This window comes from Pocillopora damicornis, chromosome 3 (assembly GCF_964200805.1).
Source record: "Pocillopora damicornis chromosome 3, jaPocDami1.2, whole genome shotgun sequence".
NCBI classification, from domain to species: domain Eukaryota; kingdom Metazoa; phylum Cnidaria; class Anthozoa; order Scleractinia; family Pocilloporidae; genus Pocillopora; species Pocillopora damicornis.
Window position 1 is genome coordinate 17,957,052 of NC_142672.1, and position 17,098 is coordinate 17,974,149.

A 17,098-nucleotide genomic window follows, 5' to 3' on the forward strand; every position below is an offset into this window, starting at 1 on the left:
GCATTCGTCGGCAAAGATCACAAAATAGTTTTCCACTGTAGCATCTAAGTGCAGCCATCTTAAAGGGACATTTCCGTCAATGATAATGAGGGATTGCGGAAAGGAAAAGAGGAAATACCATGGAAAACGTTGGCGCTTGGCATCCATACTTGGACCATGTTTTCTTCAAACAATAAACTAATTCTGAAACTCCTGTTCTGCATCTCTGATATTTAGGTGGCGATCTCTGTAAAAACGGTCCAGGGTATTTCGCTTCTGAAAGAAGTTTTGCCTCAAACTTTGCCCTTTAAACTAGTAGAGAATACAGGACTGCAGATCAGCGAAAGGAAAGGTCCAAGATGCAGGGCAAGTTTTCATTGCTGTCTGACAGGTGTTTTTAAATCAATTACGGCGAACCTCTGAATAAACACATATTAAAATTGAAACGCTTTCCAAATCCCTCAGATATCAAACAATTTAGGAATACAAAAGATTTCTTGTTGCATGCAGTGTGTTACAAGGAGTGAGCTTGTCAACTTTTGAAGTTTTCGATGTCGCAAGAGGTCAAAAAAGGGCCTTTTGCAGCTTTAATTATTGAGAGCTCTCAAAACTTTTTTTAACGTATTTCCAGAAACTAATGAGGTTTTATTTACTTACTACGAAATATAGTTGAATGGGCAAAGTTTGAGGCAAAACTTCTTTCCGATGCGAAATGCCCTGGACCGCTCTTACAGAGATCGCCACTTAATGTAGGCTCTAGTGAGAATATTAAAATGATTTATCCAATCAAGATTTCGTGAGATCTGTAATGAAAGACCATTTGAATAGGCATCGGTGGAAGAATATCAAGGTTGAATATTTCGCAGTGAAAATAGATAATTTAGATAGCGAGAGAATACCTTTTAGATAAAGAGACTGCTCCATATTTTTTTAGTTTCAAGAGGGTAAAAAAAGTGAGATGCGAGTGTTTTAATTGTGGTCTCTGTCACGCCTATATCTCTGACCACAAAAAGAACAGACATTCTGACCCTTGTGTCCTGGAAATATATTGAGATTACTACACTCTTCATGTTTGAATTTTGATCAGCAGAAAGGAAAGGGAAAGTCAGAAAGAGTGATGAAAATCAATCAACAAGAGACAGAAAAGGGCATGAAAACACCGTGCTTTATATCAATGTTTCTTCCCTTTGGTCACTTTTCGTTAATGATATGAGGGGTTGTCCTATAGTCGTGACTGGAGCTAAGGAGGTTCTCACCTTATAGACCCTCATACACGCGTCTTAACAGGCACATAAGAATATCTAGCCTCAACACTTTTGTTGTTATTGCCCCTCACTTTACTATATACAAGGTAGGTGAGAATGTTATTTTCGTCAATAAAGTCAGTGACTTGATTATGTTTAACAAAGACAGAAAGGAAAGGTAGAAAATAATTGAAGTTTATTTACTGAATGTTAAACAATTTGAGAAAGTTAGCCAATAACCATAACCACGATTGTACTCCAATTGCAAATTTGTCGTCAGAGAAACTAGTGCTATCTTGCAGATAACTACTTTTTTAATTGGAATGTTTCCAAGCCAGTTTTGTTTGACAGCTGGCGCCAAATATCAGGTGCCCTTTGGCAAATCTAATATTCTGCTGATTAGGATGACTTGAATGAGCATCTTCGTTTGGTAGATTCTCTGGGTGAAACTGCATCCTGTGAACGGAGACAATTCGGAAAGCTAAGAATTAGAGGTGAAGATCAAATCAGTATCAAATTAGTGCTGCATCATTCACTGTCAGTTTGTTGGTTGCTTTGTTGAAATAAGATTGGAAAGAGTCACGAACAAGACTCAAGATCAGTTTGGTTGATTGCCTCTTATACCTATTTTCCTGATTTTTATTAACTCTACCTGCGGGCAGTTAAGAGATGTCATTTTTGAACAATTTTTAGATTCAGGATTTTCTCTTCGTGGCATCTGATAAGTTCTGTTTATTTGTAGACGAGCCTCTTTAAAGTTTTCTTTCGGTAGCTAGGAACGAAAAAAAAAGGTTAGAGAAGAAACGATTCAATCACATCACACAGGTGATCACGCTTTTGTTATTTTTACCCCGGGTGATTTTTTTAAAAGTAGAATCTGGTATAAGGGATGGATTGGTTAATCACTGGTTGCTAATCCATTGCATCAGGTGAGGTATACGTATACTGAATTCATGCTTCTCCTGTACTAAACCTATGACATCGTGGACGTTCTGGTGGTGAATTGTCGATCACACGGGAATTCTGTAATAAAGGGCAACTTTTCTCAAATACTCTTTCCCTTACAGGCTCATGAAGAATAACACAATTTAGTTTTACCGTGGAAACTCGTAAAGCAGTACCAATCTCCGATAATTTAACCGGAAAGTGGGATGTTAATACGGATGCAAATACCTTTACTTTAACCACTTTGCTGTTAGTTTGGCTGAATACAGACGCTCGTATCTTTTCTGCAAGAAAGGGCATGAAAAGGTATTACGTAGAGTCACTCTGAAATTTCGGCTTGCTTGGTACCCTCAAAGACAGGTTCCTTATGTAAATGTCATCTTAATGCATGGTTTTGAATAAATTCTCTGTTAAAGTTTGAAGTTACCCATTAGAGCTTTTAATTTATCTGTACTTTATTCACGGTGTTCGTTTCTACGAAACGTTAAACCAATTTCTTTTTTTTTTGAAAGTGCTGTATTGTTTATGTATGGGTTATCGCTGAGTCTCTTTCAGCGAGTCCACTCCACAAAACAACGTACCCTTATGCTCTAAAACGCCTTCCTTTGAGATAATTCCTTGTGAGACAGGAACGTTTCCTTTCTAAAAAACAAAGAAAAGGCCAATCATGATGATGATGTCAACTATATTTTAAATACATGTGGCAAATGTAAATAGTTCATATTAGATTTTATAACGTTTTTTTAAGTCAATGCAATGATACTGAAGACTGTAAAACTAGGAATATTTCTAGGGGAGAGAGGGGTGAACGACTAAAAGGTACGATGAAGGCTTGCTGATGGCGAAAGTCGCTCTAGGTTGGAGTTATTACTACTAGTGCTGTGGATACAAACTAACGAACTGGTCTCTAGTGTCAATAACAACTTGTTTGTTTTGTTGCAAACAATTTTTTCTCTGCTAATACATTTTGTAACGGTTACCACGCTTTTGCCACCGACCGCTACACATTTGTTCGGGGTTCTCGTGTGATTGCAATTTTTCCTCGGGATATTTTCGCTCTCTTCTTTTTCAGGTATTGTAAGCACTGAAATATTGCTCTAAGAGATTTCTTTCATGTCTTCACTTCTCTGACATTTCAAATCCAGGATACTTTATTCTTCTTGCTTGGTGCATATTGATATCCATTACATTTGACTTACAGAAGGAATGTGTGACGGAGCATTCTCTGACCCACGAGCCCACATTTGTCTTTGCCTCATCCGTTTAAGCGCAGAGCGGACCTAACAGGCAAGAAATCTATCTTTTTATATTATTACCTTTATTGTTCTTGTATTGTTAATATTTTCATTTCGCTTAACAAAAGAAGCAAAAAGACACTTATTAAACAAAATGATAACTCTCTTACATCGCTGCTTCCTACACAATGAGCCAAGAAGATGAACATGCCCTGATAAAGCAAAAGCGAGGTTTAATTTTCGGTGACAGCCGTTCCTACTGACAACAGGCTTATTTAATCAGATGGATATGATGCACATGAAGAATTTTTGAAAAATTTTTTTACTGTATCTGAAAAAAAAAGACTACATCCCTTACATGAGACCCATTTTAAAGGTTGTCCCTTTAAAGATTTTTTTAGACGTATGGTATTAGGTGTCACGAAATAATGTTACTACTGTAACACGTGCAACTTGCGTTGCTATAGTATTTCTGTGAGAAACGATTGGCACCACATATCTTCACAAATATTCATGCGAGCTTTCATGTTTGGATACAGTGTCAAGAGGCAAGTTTGTATCTGGATGCAAGAGAATGAACTGCCCGCCCTTTCAGTAGATTTGCCAGTTGAATGACACCTTTTGCAAAGACACGATTTACTATTAATTTCTATGTGGGCTGGGGTGTAGGGAAGAATTAAATTGCTTCAGTTGCTTTTTCTTTGTAACCAGTTGAGGACAAAAACCATGACCTACTTCTATGAAATGAATCGTTACCTGAAAACTGGAAGAAAAGGCAAATATGTACTGAAAAACTATAGTTTTTTTGTTTAAAGTTAGAAGCCCAAACACCCAGGATACTCCAAGCAGTGGTAATAGTACAGCAGCGCTCTTGACTCCAGCCCTAAGAAGAAAAACAACCTTGTGTCAGAAACTACCCGAACATCGATCAGTTCATAGGTCTTGTAAATGGATAATTGAGGAACTTTTCTCCTGCAGGAGAAGAACTGAATAGGAGAAATGATTTTTGCTTTTCTTACTCCAATAACAGAGAATTCCAAGGAAAGAATATTCTAGTAACACCATGCAAAATTTAACAATTTGTTCTGACGAGTCAGACTTTCAACTCCTCATTTGAATCAGACGACTGCGTCGGTTCGGGTCGTTGAAACGTCAATCACTATTACCTAACCAGTGCTCTTGATGACTATGTCCACTTGGATGATCGTACTACTTAATCGAATGGTAACAACTTAAGGGCTTCGCGCGAGAACAAAGTGGGGGAAGACAGAGAGACAAAGAGCAAGGGCGAATAGGTGACAACAAAGAGGTAAAATTCTCGTTATTCTCCCCTTGTCCCGTAATTTAAAACCTTTTAGCCCATGAAACTTACTTGACACTTCCAAAGTCTGTGGTTTTTCTTGATGGTAACGCGGAATTGGCGACGACTTTTATCACCGCAACAAGAACCAAGAAATTAACCTGAACACATATTTATTTTCTTTTACCATTGTAACAACTCATACATGGACTAGGGATAGTGAAACAGAGCGGCTGTAATCTTTTACTCAAATTTATGCATAGCCAGAAGATACACTCTCGGGAAACATGGCCCCATTACCGCAAGTGTCAAAAAAAGTTTCACGATGAGACAAATGGTTGCGCCTTTCAAGTTGTATCTTTTCTGGTGAAATAGTTTTAAAGTGCTGTTATTTGCATACATTTGTTTTAATACAGGTCTCGTGGGCCAAAAGTTCATTTTAATATTAACAAAATAAAAATAGAAGGATTTTTCTTTCGAGGTTTAATTATTTTCGCTGCCGTGCGAGGTAGCAGATTTTAAAATTCAAAGAGCTTTGATCTGCAAGTTCCTTCGTGTTACTATATAAAAATCTGTAAAATAAAATAATTTGTTTCCTTTAAATTCAAGATCTCCTTTGATTGCCAAGAAACAAGAATCCCAGCTCACCACAATCACTAAAACAACTGGCGCCAGAAAAACCCAAATAAATTGATCATCAATAGACAACCAGCATCTGAAAAACAGTAACAAAATAATGCATGCTGTGGTAACAATTCTCATCTAACGTGTTCCTGAGATGTTGAAAACTTAACGTCCATCACTTCTTTATTAAAAAATTCTTCACACACTCACGACTTGATTGTCCCGTATCCTTCAGGGTGAATTGACGCAGCCACTCCGACAATGATAACTGGAATACCTGAGAAATAACAAGCTTTTAGTTTAGGACTTTTTTTTTCCTTCAAGAATCCTATGCTTTCTATGGTAGAATCAGTTTGGTTTGCTGATTTTGATTTCACATATCGATTTTTGAAACAGTTTAAATTGTAACTGACTATTTTATATAAAACTATTTTACCGAATGCATTGAAACACATTCAGTTCACTTTGTCATTTTAGTTAGTTTCTTTCTACATGGCTAGTGCTGCAAAGCAAGCAGAGGGAAGATGAACAATATAGCAGACCAAAACCTTTCCTTACCCCAGCCAGTCATGTAGTAGTATTTCATTCTAACGCTGTCAGCACGAAACACGGAGAGAATCATCACATACAGATGAAAACCTTCTACACACATCCAAGTGAATGCTGCTGAAAACAGGTAATGCAGGCAGACGGCTAGTGCGCGGCAAAGAGTCTAGGGAGATAATCGATAAAATTTCAGCGTTTTTCCTGTGAAAAAGTTCAAAATTTTAAAAGTAATCATCAAATATATTGTTGACCTACAATCAACCCCGGTGAAACTGCCTAAATTTATACCCGAGCGTTATCCTTAAAAGTATCCCATGCCAGTGTGGGTGGACGATTTTTCTTCGACAGGTATCCATGTTTAAGACGACTTACAAGATCAAAAACGGTTCAAGCCTCGTAAGTGTACATGAATCCTCAGGTATCTTCGTCAAGAAAACATTAAACAGGGTTTAAGGGGAATTGAGTAGGCCAGGGAATTTTTTCTCAACCATATGCTAAATACAGTTCAATCTACTAGGCTTTGTCTTGTATGGCAGATTTCTGTGGTATCAGATGTTGAACTTGATGTTAGTGGTACCTTGTGTCCTACAGCATTTACACCAGTCAAGAACAGCGACTGAGCCAGCAAAAGAGCCAAGGCTAAGTTCATGTGAATCTTATGTCTTTCAGTGGAAAGCGCTCTAAAAGAGAAAGAGTTAAGATTGAGTCTAAAACAAACACCATAGTCTACCCGAATGATGAAAGGTCTGGTCAGAAGGTGCTAACAAGTACAATTTAGCTTGTGTCGAATTGGTTGAATCTGACTAATTCTGTTGCCTGATACAAGGATTCGAACGTCAAGTTTTCACGTTTTTATTTCCGAGGGCATTACCCTTCTGAATGCTCGTTCAAACGCCCAAACTCCAAATTTACAATCCTTCTCAACATATAAACTTGGTCTTTGATAACAAAAGAAATGTCTTGACGTCAATCCAGAATTATCTTGCTATTTCATCGCTAATTAAATGATCAACACTCTCATTTCATCTCTCCTGGGTATGCAGAGTAAGTGTCGACAGTTCTGCTGGATTCAAAAGGGGAGAGGTTAAATAAAGTTCAACAAGTTAAACAATCTATGGATGCTGCATTTTTCAATTTTGGCAACTGTTATTCTCACAGAGGACAGTTCGATGAGGTACTCACTCAAATGCAAGATAAACCAGTAAGGTCACAAAGAGACACGCGATGGAGACTCCGCAACCAACATATGTTATGACTCCGAGCGCGAATTGATCCTCATCTGAAATCTGCGAAAAAATGGTTGAACAGATTATGTGATAGGACGAATGTATCAATCAAAAAAACCTTTTTTTAATGTAAAGAATAAATCTAGAAATGTTTCCTTGTTCGATTATGTCCAAAACCATTATAATAAAAAGGTAGCTTTCAATAAACGTGATAAATATGATTTTTTAAAACGCCCCGCTTGCTTAAGAAAGGAAAATCTGTATGTGGCCCTTGACTATCAATTGTATCGTAACAAGAAATATTTGAGATGCTACAAGGGGTTTTGCGCATTCGAAAACTATTTTATTTTATTACACGATTTCAATTGTCTTTATGTTGTACCGTGCTTTACAGGTTTATTTCCATTGAGTATAGATAATTTTAAAACTAATAATAAGCATCAGTGTAGTATACGTTGGACACCAAGAAATCCGCCGGTCCGGGTTATTCAAGGAAATATACCAGTGCCATATAGCAGAGGTGCCCATTGTGGATGTCTTCCTTCTTATGTTCAGCCAAGGACACTTAAAACAGACCGCCATGTTGTGCATGGAGAGCGGGAAACTAGTGAAGGACCTTTGGTGGACTACGGAAAGTGATATTCTGTTTGTTTAAAACTGAATAAATAGCCAATGAAGGTCTTTTATAGATCTTCTAACAGTTACCTACCTCACTCGAGGCTGTATATTCGATAGTAATGATCGAGCACTATTCCATCATATTTGACAAAGTTACCTGCACTTCTGTGTACTGGGTAAGAATTGCAAAGCTTGTGAAATGAGTTGTATGACATCTTGCGTGGGTGCCATTTACTTGAACGGTCCTCAGACCTTCTGTAGACCAAGCACTGCAAAGAAATTGTTTGTCGTGTAAAAGCCGTTTGGTACACCGAGCTCGCGTAGATCGCACTGCGTCAAAAAAAAAGCACATCCCATTGATATTTGATGAGAGGAAATCCGAGTAACAGGAGTTTTCTGCACCGTCAAGAGATAAAACGTTTGCATTCCACTGCTATCTTCTTACTTATGTACTGCTAAACATGCATCCATATCCCTACCTGTTTCGATGATCCCAGAATACACAGATTGGTGAGTGAAGACTTCTCCCATACTATGTTATTTCAGATGGTAAGGTAAAACAAAAATGTTACTGTCCTTTTTTCAGGATAAGCATATAACAAAATATCTAAACTAAACGGGTTTTTCGTTAACTACATAAACGACCCACCATACGTTCTTCTCCGACTCTAACCAATCCCTAACGTTTATTACCTGGTAATCAAACTTACTCAATGACATGTGAAACAAAACGCAAGCACAAATTTTGGTCTCTGTAAGCAAAGGTGTAGTGTTAAAAATGATGACAGACATACCTGGATATGGAATTGCAGCTCAACGGGAGAAAAGGGTTTACTCGCAATTAAAGTTCCCTTGTAATATACAGAACAAGAAAGCACGTCAGAAACGAGATGACTTTTATTTTCCCTGAAACAGATAAATTACTTTAGATTATTTCAAAGGCAAGTGCTTCCCAATAATGATAAAGTCTGCCTTAAATTTAACGAGTTTAGAACACAGACTACCTGCCATTTCTCATGTCGTATCAAATTTTTGGGACAAGTATGTTTTTGATTTTTTGCGTTAACTTTTTTTCTTATTTATTCATCAGGAACCCCCCTATAAGCCCCCCTATAAGCAGCTTTTGCTAAATCTGCTCTTCATGTAAAGATGTAATGAAGATAAATATATTCATTATCAGACAGCCGTTAGTTTTTTTTTCGGTAAATTACTTTGTCTTAAGAAATGGTGGAAAGTCGAGAAAGGGTTTCCATTGAGAATCTGAAAGAACTTTCTGAACTAGAAAAGTTGTTTTAGTATGTATCATATTGAAAGACTTACCTGGTGAGGAAATTTTGGGTCATTTATCAAAAACTTTAGCACAATGAGTCTTTATTCCCCTAACCTTAACTTATCAGCCGATTGTGGTCTTTCGTTTTTGAAAAGGTTGCTTAAGCGACCTACCTTTCTTTTTGGTGTTCTTTAAAAGTAGTGGGATGAATACTGCTAATATTTCTGTACAGTATCGTAAACACCACGACGTCACCTACAGTGTATTTAGAAAGAAAGTATTTTTTCATAACCTAGGCAAGTATGTTGTTTTTTTTTTAATGAAGAGAATAAGATTACACTACTTCAATGGAAGCAAAATGCATATCTACACGTTTTTAAGGTGACAAAGTTACAGCATTTTAAGTCACTAAGAGTAAAGACCGAGGAAACTTACCATCGTAAAATGACGGTATTAGAACAACATCGTGTTCGTTTTTCCAAATGGACAGGTTTGTTCTAGAGGTGTCAGGAAGTACAAAGTGTGTTACACTCTGTTTTGCTGTGGTTTTTAAAGCAACAACTTGTACAACTGAAGTGAAAAAGACATGATAAAGTTAGACGAAGACAGCGGAAGAGCCGTTTCGGTGGTGAATAAAAGTGGGACTTTATAGGTATCAGACTCAGACTGTTGTGGAAAGGCGAATTTCTTCTGTTTTGAAACAAACATGTTAATTTCTTCAAGAGGCACGGTACAGTTTAATTTCATTTCATTAATGCTAAAGATAGCAAATCTCAAACTAAGGGATACGCTTAAATAGTTATTTCTAGAGGCCACGATTGACTGATTTTCGTAATTACTTACCAGTCCTTTGGGAGTAATACTCGAATTTGAAGAGTTCATTGACCGAGGAGATTCTTCCTAAGACTAACGTAATGTTCTCCAATGCGCTCAAGACTTTTGGTAGCTACAGAATAACAGAAAAAAAGCGGGTTAACATTATGGTAACAAGGTGTAACTCATCTTCCGTGTGGACCCATGTCATAATTTAAATGAAACATCCCAGTTTGATGAAGGTTCGTTTACAAAGCGCAATGTTTTTCGCGCAGTTCAAGGTTTTAACTTCACAATTGAATTTCATGTAATCTTACACCGTCACGGTTATCTCTGAAGCTTCAAATTTTCTAAAAACTGAACTTAATTTGACGTAAACTGCACTTTTGTTAAGAGAATCGACGTTCATGAATCATAAGCAGATCCCAGGAGGTTCGTCTCTAGCGATTACAGTCGCGGTATTTGCAGAGGCACAACTAAGAGGGATTAAACAACTTAACCTACAAAACCTTTTTTGTAGCGCTCCACACGTTTTCGTTTCTCCCATCAAAGCTGGATTCTGCCGTTGTTATCAGCGAGGCAACAACGCTCTAAATAGATAAATTGACAATTTATCGGTAGTTACAAATTAAGTAGAATTACGATTGACAGCGTATTTCTGAAAGGAAACCTCCCAATGGCAGAACAAACTACCATTAGTATGATGGAGATTTCTTGTACTTTGAAGATTTCTGGGAAAATTGGGAAATAAGAACCGAAATATATGTAAGTTGTGAACAAATACTTGCAGTATCAATGCTTGTGTTTCTTGGAAGGCGCCATTTTGGCTCGTACGACGTTATACAGTTGCCACTATTACCATCAAGAAATAGCAACATAACAATTTTCTCTAACAATGGAAGTTTCCTTTAAGTTTTATTAAGATCTTTTCGGGAAATATCTTGTTGAAAATTTTACATATAAATTTTAATCAAAAAGCCACTGCCTGCCAGCTGTTGCAAATTAGTCAAAAGATATGCTTGAGAGGACTAGTAACATGTTTTTTGTGTTAAGAGAAATAATCTAAATCATTATAAGAGAGGCTGTTAACATACTTTCATAATCTCTTGATCTTCGCTTGGGATCATGGAAAGAGCTAAACCAAACTGTTCAAGTATTTTTATGAATACGTCAACATACTGCTCCGTTAACGGCTCCTCTTCCACTAATGTTCGAAGGCGTTGGAGCAGATTGTGAACATCCTCAAGCCACGAGTTGTTTTGAAAGCTTCCCATGGATATCTGCAAATGTGGGACTGAAATAACTGTTACAAATTCTAAGTTCATTCATTACCCACGGAAAGACCTAGATTTCAAGTGTAACTTACTTTAAGTTGATTATCAAAGATGGGATGCAATATTGATCTAAACAAACTTGACTTATGACGCGTAAACTTCGATACTACTGCTTTCCAGCAAACCATTTTTATAATGAGCACATCATTTGTTTGACTGGATTATAAGGATTTTTCATTAAAACAAAGGTCTTTGGGAGCTATTCGGTGCAAAATTGAAATTATCTAAAAACCATTTGGTTTCCACAACTTTGTAGTCGGCGGAAGAACAAGGGGCGACAGGGAGCTGTGGTCCTTCCCTTACGAAATTTCGAAGGGCAAGAGTATAGCCCCGTAAGTTTCGGTGTGCAGAATACTGGTAACGCAGCATCAAAATAGCCCTGTAGCATGTTTAGTTTCGTGAGCTTTTTACAAATCTTCTCGTGTGAGTCGCACTTGCTGAAATGTTGTTTTGTTGGACTCATTTTTTGGAATAACTGCCAACCTAAACATCGAAACAGTTGCGGTTACATTAAACACAGTTAGCTAAGGTTTTGTGTCATTATATTTTACATTACCGTTAGGGATTCCGTACTCTTGAGCAGGGCTTCCCATTTTCTTGTCACTGTGATATCAGCGAGAGGAACAGAGGGTGCAGGGACTGCATCTGCGACAGACAAACAAATAATGTGTCCACTCATTACACGGTTGACATTGTCGCCAAATCTCCCATAATTATCTCTAAGAGATTACCGAGCATGAACCTTAAAAGGATCCAAATACTTACCAGTTGACAGGGTTGCAGTAAGTGGTTTGAAGTTTGTTGAGCACTGAATACGTTTGGTAGAAGAAATACCGTTACGAGAAAAAGATGTCCTAACACCTGGAGACGAAGTGCGCATTCCACTTTGCCGTTTAGATATGTTTTTGATAGAGGCAGTTATTGATGACTCTCTTCTCGCAAGGAGGGAAGAGGTAGCAATAATAGGATTGTCAGTTGTGGTTATTTTGACTGAAGGCCGGGTTTTTCTAGGAACATAATTGGAACAGGGTGTCGAGGATGAAGGCAAAAGTGTTTGAGTAGTTGTGTTAGTCCAAGTGAATCCTGCAGGATCAACAGGAAAGACTGGGATATTTTTCCACGATATTCTGAGATTGCACGAGTAATCTGCCGAGGAAAAAATTCCGCATATATAAATCAATTGTGTATGATATAAAGGCATCCGCAAATAAACATCGACGATTAAGAAAGGATTGATCATCGTCTGTGCTTCCAGGAGAATGTAAAAGTCGTAAATTTTGTTTTTAAAAAAGGGATTTGAAGACATTCAGGTACGTCACAATTTTAAGCTAAGTAAAGATTCTGTACAATTGATGACCTCAATAATCGATTTCAACATACCTCGTATGGTCAAGAATCCTGGAGATGCTGTTGTTTGGTTGGAGCAACCTGTGGAATTCCCTGGCATAAGTAATATAGAACCAGTTGATATGAAAACCTTGTTGGCCAAGATATCCACAATGCCTCCTCCACCCCCGGCAGACCCCTTTTCCCAAACTGGGTAAGTGTTACCATTTTTTCCCGCATGAGCACCATTTACCTCCAATGAACCACCATCAATGATGTGAACCTGATTTGATAAAGATTTATGGTTAGCGGTTTTTATCACGTAAGGCATGCTATGAAGAAGGAGTGACAGGGGGGCGAAAACTAATCGTACCTCGTTAGCCTCTAAGCGGATTAGTCCTCCTGAACTTCCACTGTTAACTTCGTAGTGCCCTTTTGTTTGCTGTGCATTGGCTTTAATCTTTTCTTCTGTGAAAGGTGAATTGCTAAAGACTTTAAAATTTCCCCAGCGGGGTTTCTATCAATTTAGAATACACTCGAATATTTGTTAGTCGCATGAATTTCTTTGGTCTTCTTTGCCTGTTTTCTCCAGATTTAAAGGAAATGTTTATGTCAGAGAAGACGAATTGTTGGCAGACAGGGGTTTTAGCGCATATCACTGGCTTAATTGGGCTCTCCAATGTAAAATTTAGTACAAGCTTATTCCAAAGATAGTCGTTGAAGCTGTGACCTACTCCTCGAGATAAATCGGTTTCCAGAGCCCACATCGTGGTAAACAGATTGGAGTCTTTGTTAAGAACCAAAATGGAATCAGCTTAACATTTTCGCAAGTATTACGTACCGATTTTTATAGAACCCTGCTTCGCTACCAACTGTAGTGCTCCCCCTCCATGTCCAGGTTTAGTAATTGTGTGAGCAGAAGAATCAAGATAAGAGCCTGTAACAAAGAATAATTAATCGCAACTAAACTACCCTACCTGTACTTAATAATTACAGACTATCTTTTCTTTCGTCGTTAGTTTCTTCTCCTTCTTTGATAGAAGGTTTAGCCGCTGTGTTCCAACCTCACAGCAGCGAATTTAACGTTCTAACCATGAGATTAAAATTGGACAGAAACCGCTTGTCGAATCGATAAGATCAACCTTTTTTAATTGATTTTTCTAAATGTTAAATAAGAACCGTCGTTCTTTAAAGTGTCATACGAAATACACAGATTTCTTGAAATTTACGAGCTTAAGTTCCACATTTACCTGAACTGCCTCCCAGTAGGACTTGGTAATCATTCCTTCCATACTCTAAGCCTCTGTAGAGGTTAACGTGAATGTCATCAAATACTGGATTTCCTCCATGGCCACCATGTCCACTTCCACCGATGCATCGTGGTGACTGGTAAGTTAAATATTCTCTGCTCGTACTCCCTGGTCCATTTCCTTTAACCCAGAGGGGCAAATGAAACGGATTAACTTCGATCAACTATACTTCATACTTTGTACCACAAGCTCTCACACACCGTTTAATTCTAATGATGACTTTCACACGGTTTTCAAAACGTTAGTCATAGTCATGAAACCACGCACCTTTCTAGGACTAACCTTTCCGCAAGAACACAGTGACATACTTATTCTTTTGGGACAGAAGAACAATTTACTGTTTCAAAAATCACTTCAAGTGTGAATAATCACGTACTAAAAGATACTCCTACATATGTTAGCTGGATATATAGAAAGAAGAGAAAATGCGGTAAGCAAAGATTTTCAGATTATGAGAGCACTAAAGAATTGGGCTTCCAAAGCAATCTGAATTGCAGTTTTCACCCATTGCTAGGTTCTGTGATTGATCCAAAAATCTACCGTACGTATTTAACCCTGCTTACTGATCATATGCAAGTTGTTCTGATTTTCCAAAACCCACAATCCATACTTTGGTTTTGGTTTTCCGCAACTGAAGGGAAAGTGCTGGCTGGTGTGTAAGTCAACAGACTTTATAAGCCTACCTGGTATTATAGCTGATGACCAATTTCTAGGTTTATCAATGGGCATATATCCTCCAACACACTTCCCACCCAGCACAGTCACTGTGCAAGATAAATCGATCAAACTTCCAATAACGATATCTCCTTCCAGAGACTCGATAGACAGTGAATGTTCCCCAAACACCTTAACAGTAGAGCAGGCTTCTATTCTGATGTTTTTGGAAAACACTATTCGGGCAACGCTGTAATTCCATCCTGGTGAATTGACAAAATTCCCTTTAAAAGAGAAGGTTTTTTTGGAAGTTATTTTTAAGATTTTTTTGTTCCCTTGGCTGTCTACCACAAGAGCGGAAGGCTCTGTAGTGTTGATTTCAAGCGTTTCTCCTGGAGCCAAGGTAAGCTGGTCATCTGCAAAGGAAGAAAGTGAAATTGGGCGTTTTTAACTGAACGAGTATCTTGTGAAAAATTAATTTAATGGCACTTTAGTCGATATGAGCAAACATAAGTTCAGTCTCACTCGATCTTAAAAGTAATTTTAGTCAATAACTAAGAAACGAAATGTTAAATGCTGAACGGCGTAAGCGCCCTTGCTGACATTTGGGTGCCACCTGTAGGCCATCCTCTAATCTCCTTACATAAAGTTTAACACAAAAAGGAACTTCAATTAAAATTGCTTATTAAAAACGTCAAAAAATACTCTTATTGCAATAAATGTTGCAGCTAACGTTTTTTACCTCTGTCTGCTGCAAAAAAATAAAAATAAAAATATAATATATATATATATATATATACCCGTTTTCAAAAACGTTAAATATATAGACCTTTTCTTATCTCATCAAAAAGAGACACTTTTTGACAAGAAAACGAAAGATGTACATATATTTTATATGTATTTTCAATGTTGCAACGTTTTTGAAAACGGGTGTATATGTATATTTAGAGGATACCAAACACGAGGCTTAACGTTTGCTTCGAGCCATGCACGCAGAATACTATCGCTTCTCAGTCTGACCGACGACATATAACTTGGCTCCTACGCGTCATTTACGCAAAAGTTAAAACAATTACTTGGCTGTTCAATAGCTTAACATTGCATTTTCGCTTAGTGTATTTGGTTTTCCGCTATTTAGGAAATGGACTATGCTAAACCATGATGCGATTAGTCATCTCTTTTGGCAAACCTGAGAGGTCTACGTCTGGGTGAAAGGTATCAAGGACTTCTAATAGCCTAGCGTTTTGATATCCTGCATGAATACAATAGTTTTTTCGATTCCTGAAAGGTTTGATGGTTAGTTCAAGAGGAAGAGAGCCTTTTGCAAAGAAATGTCTTTTCAACGCTGTGCCATCAGAAAGATCTAACCATGTATGTCAAAAAGTTCTTTCTTAAACGTTTTTTACAACTTTTTAAAGTTGATTAAGCCTCAGCCAAACAAATATTGGTTACTTCCGCAAAAAGAAATTTTAATTTTTTTTTTTTCACATTGTAGCTCTACAACAAAGTGTTTTAACGACGATCTATCCCTTCGAGGATGACGCATTTTGGGGTAACACGACGGAAAAGAGACTGGTACTGAAAAAAAATTGAGTTTTCCCTTGAATTTATTTTTTTCAAGGGATCCTGATCTACGCATATGTCTGTTCTTTTATTTTCGTTTTCCGTCATCAATTATCCACTTTGACATCAGCTAAGGTAAACATTGGAACCCATTTGAAAATTTTCATGTCAGTTTTGAAAATTTTCATTAAAAAACATCGTATTCGCACAAAAGAAATGGAAAATTACTCTCTCTTATAATAAGAGATGAAATGTAAAACTAAAATTTCTTCATTTCGTATAAACCTTATGCAAGAGTTTTTAATTTTTGATAAACACAGTAAAACCAGCTTTAACAATAAAGAACTACCGACATCGTGAATTATTTTATATGAAACAGAGATGTTTATTTGAAAACTCTAAGTCACGATGGTGGGAAGATATTTAACAAAAGAACAACTTTCTCTGATTTCAATTTTCTCCACTGGCCCAACTATTTTCACAACCTTCTAACGCTATGCTCTCTGAACTGGAAAACTAGGCAATTTTCTTGAATTCGTATATTAATCAATAGAGCGACTAGGGTGTCGGAAGAAAACCACTTTACTTACTGTTTACCAAGAGCTGCGAGGAAAATTGAACAACCTGTAAGTTACAAACAATAAGCAAAGAAAATAAGAACAAATCAAGCCATCTTAATGGTAATAAAAATCCTTGTAGTGACTTGACACACCAACTCACGTTCGAAAGGAGAACGACAAATTTCCACATCATGGCCATCAAGAGCGGGTACACTCCTTGATTTTCCGGCGACTCCGAGGAGACTACATTACGAACCGGATATGAACGAATACTGACCATACGTTTGCACATTCATCACACTAAGTGAGTTTCCCATGACTTCAATACAAACATAGTGCAGGTGAGCCAACACACATCTCTTCTTTAACGCTGCATATGCACAATGAAAAAAATTTGACAAGTTCAGTCCGAAACAATTAGAAGTCAAAATGACCACGACTTCAGTCTCACCGTTTTCTTTAGGAATACTTAAAAAACATTCAGACATCTTCATTTCGCAAGCCTGAATTGTACGCGTACATAATTAAACAGAACAAATTAAATGAAAGCT

The 17,098-nt window shown here is 37.5% G+C and overlaps 1 protein-coding gene and 1 long non-coding RNA gene across 2 annotated transcripts; one reads left to right on the top strand and one right to left on the bottom strand.

Annotated features, from left to right (window-relative positions):
* Positions 1–1,402: 1,402 nt before the first annotated feature.
* On the bottom strand, positions 1,403–17,086 carry LOC113668484 (uncharacterized). The gene is made up of 31 exons (XM_027184382.2): positions 16,999–17,086; positions 16,708–16,917; positions 16,578–16,611; positions 14,454–14,840; positions 13,711–13,890; positions 13,302–13,397; positions 12,834–12,928; positions 12,515–12,743; positions 11,900–12,280; positions 11,691–11,779; positions 10,895–11,080; positions 10,310–10,390; positions 9,831–9,933; positions 9,423–9,557; positions 9,161–9,242; positions 8,512–8,623; positions 8,197–8,249; positions 7,875–7,986; positions 7,056–7,159; positions 6,451–6,553; positions 5,886–6,039; positions 5,538–5,604; positions 5,352–5,418; positions 4,776–4,864; positions 4,160–4,286; positions 3,574–3,615; positions 3,368–3,448; positions 2,750–2,810; positions 2,397–2,452; positions 1,876–1,995; positions 1,403–1,679 (listed from the first exon to the last, which is right to left on the bottom strand). Exons 2-31 carry the CDS (start codon positions 16,837–16,839, stop codon positions 1,623–1,625), a joined length of 3,615 nt encoding a protein of 1,204 aa, XP_027040183.2. The 5' UTR covers positions 16,840–16,917; positions 16,999–17,086; the 3' UTR covers positions 1,403–1,622.
* LOC149048600 (uncharacterized) lies at positions 3,318–6,986 on the top strand. The gene is made up of 2 exons (XR_016184566.1): positions 3,318–3,455; positions 4,434–6,986. It is a non-coding gene; the product is annotated as an uncharacterized LOC149048600 (long non-coding RNA).
* Positions 17,087–17,098: the final 12 nt, after the last annotated feature.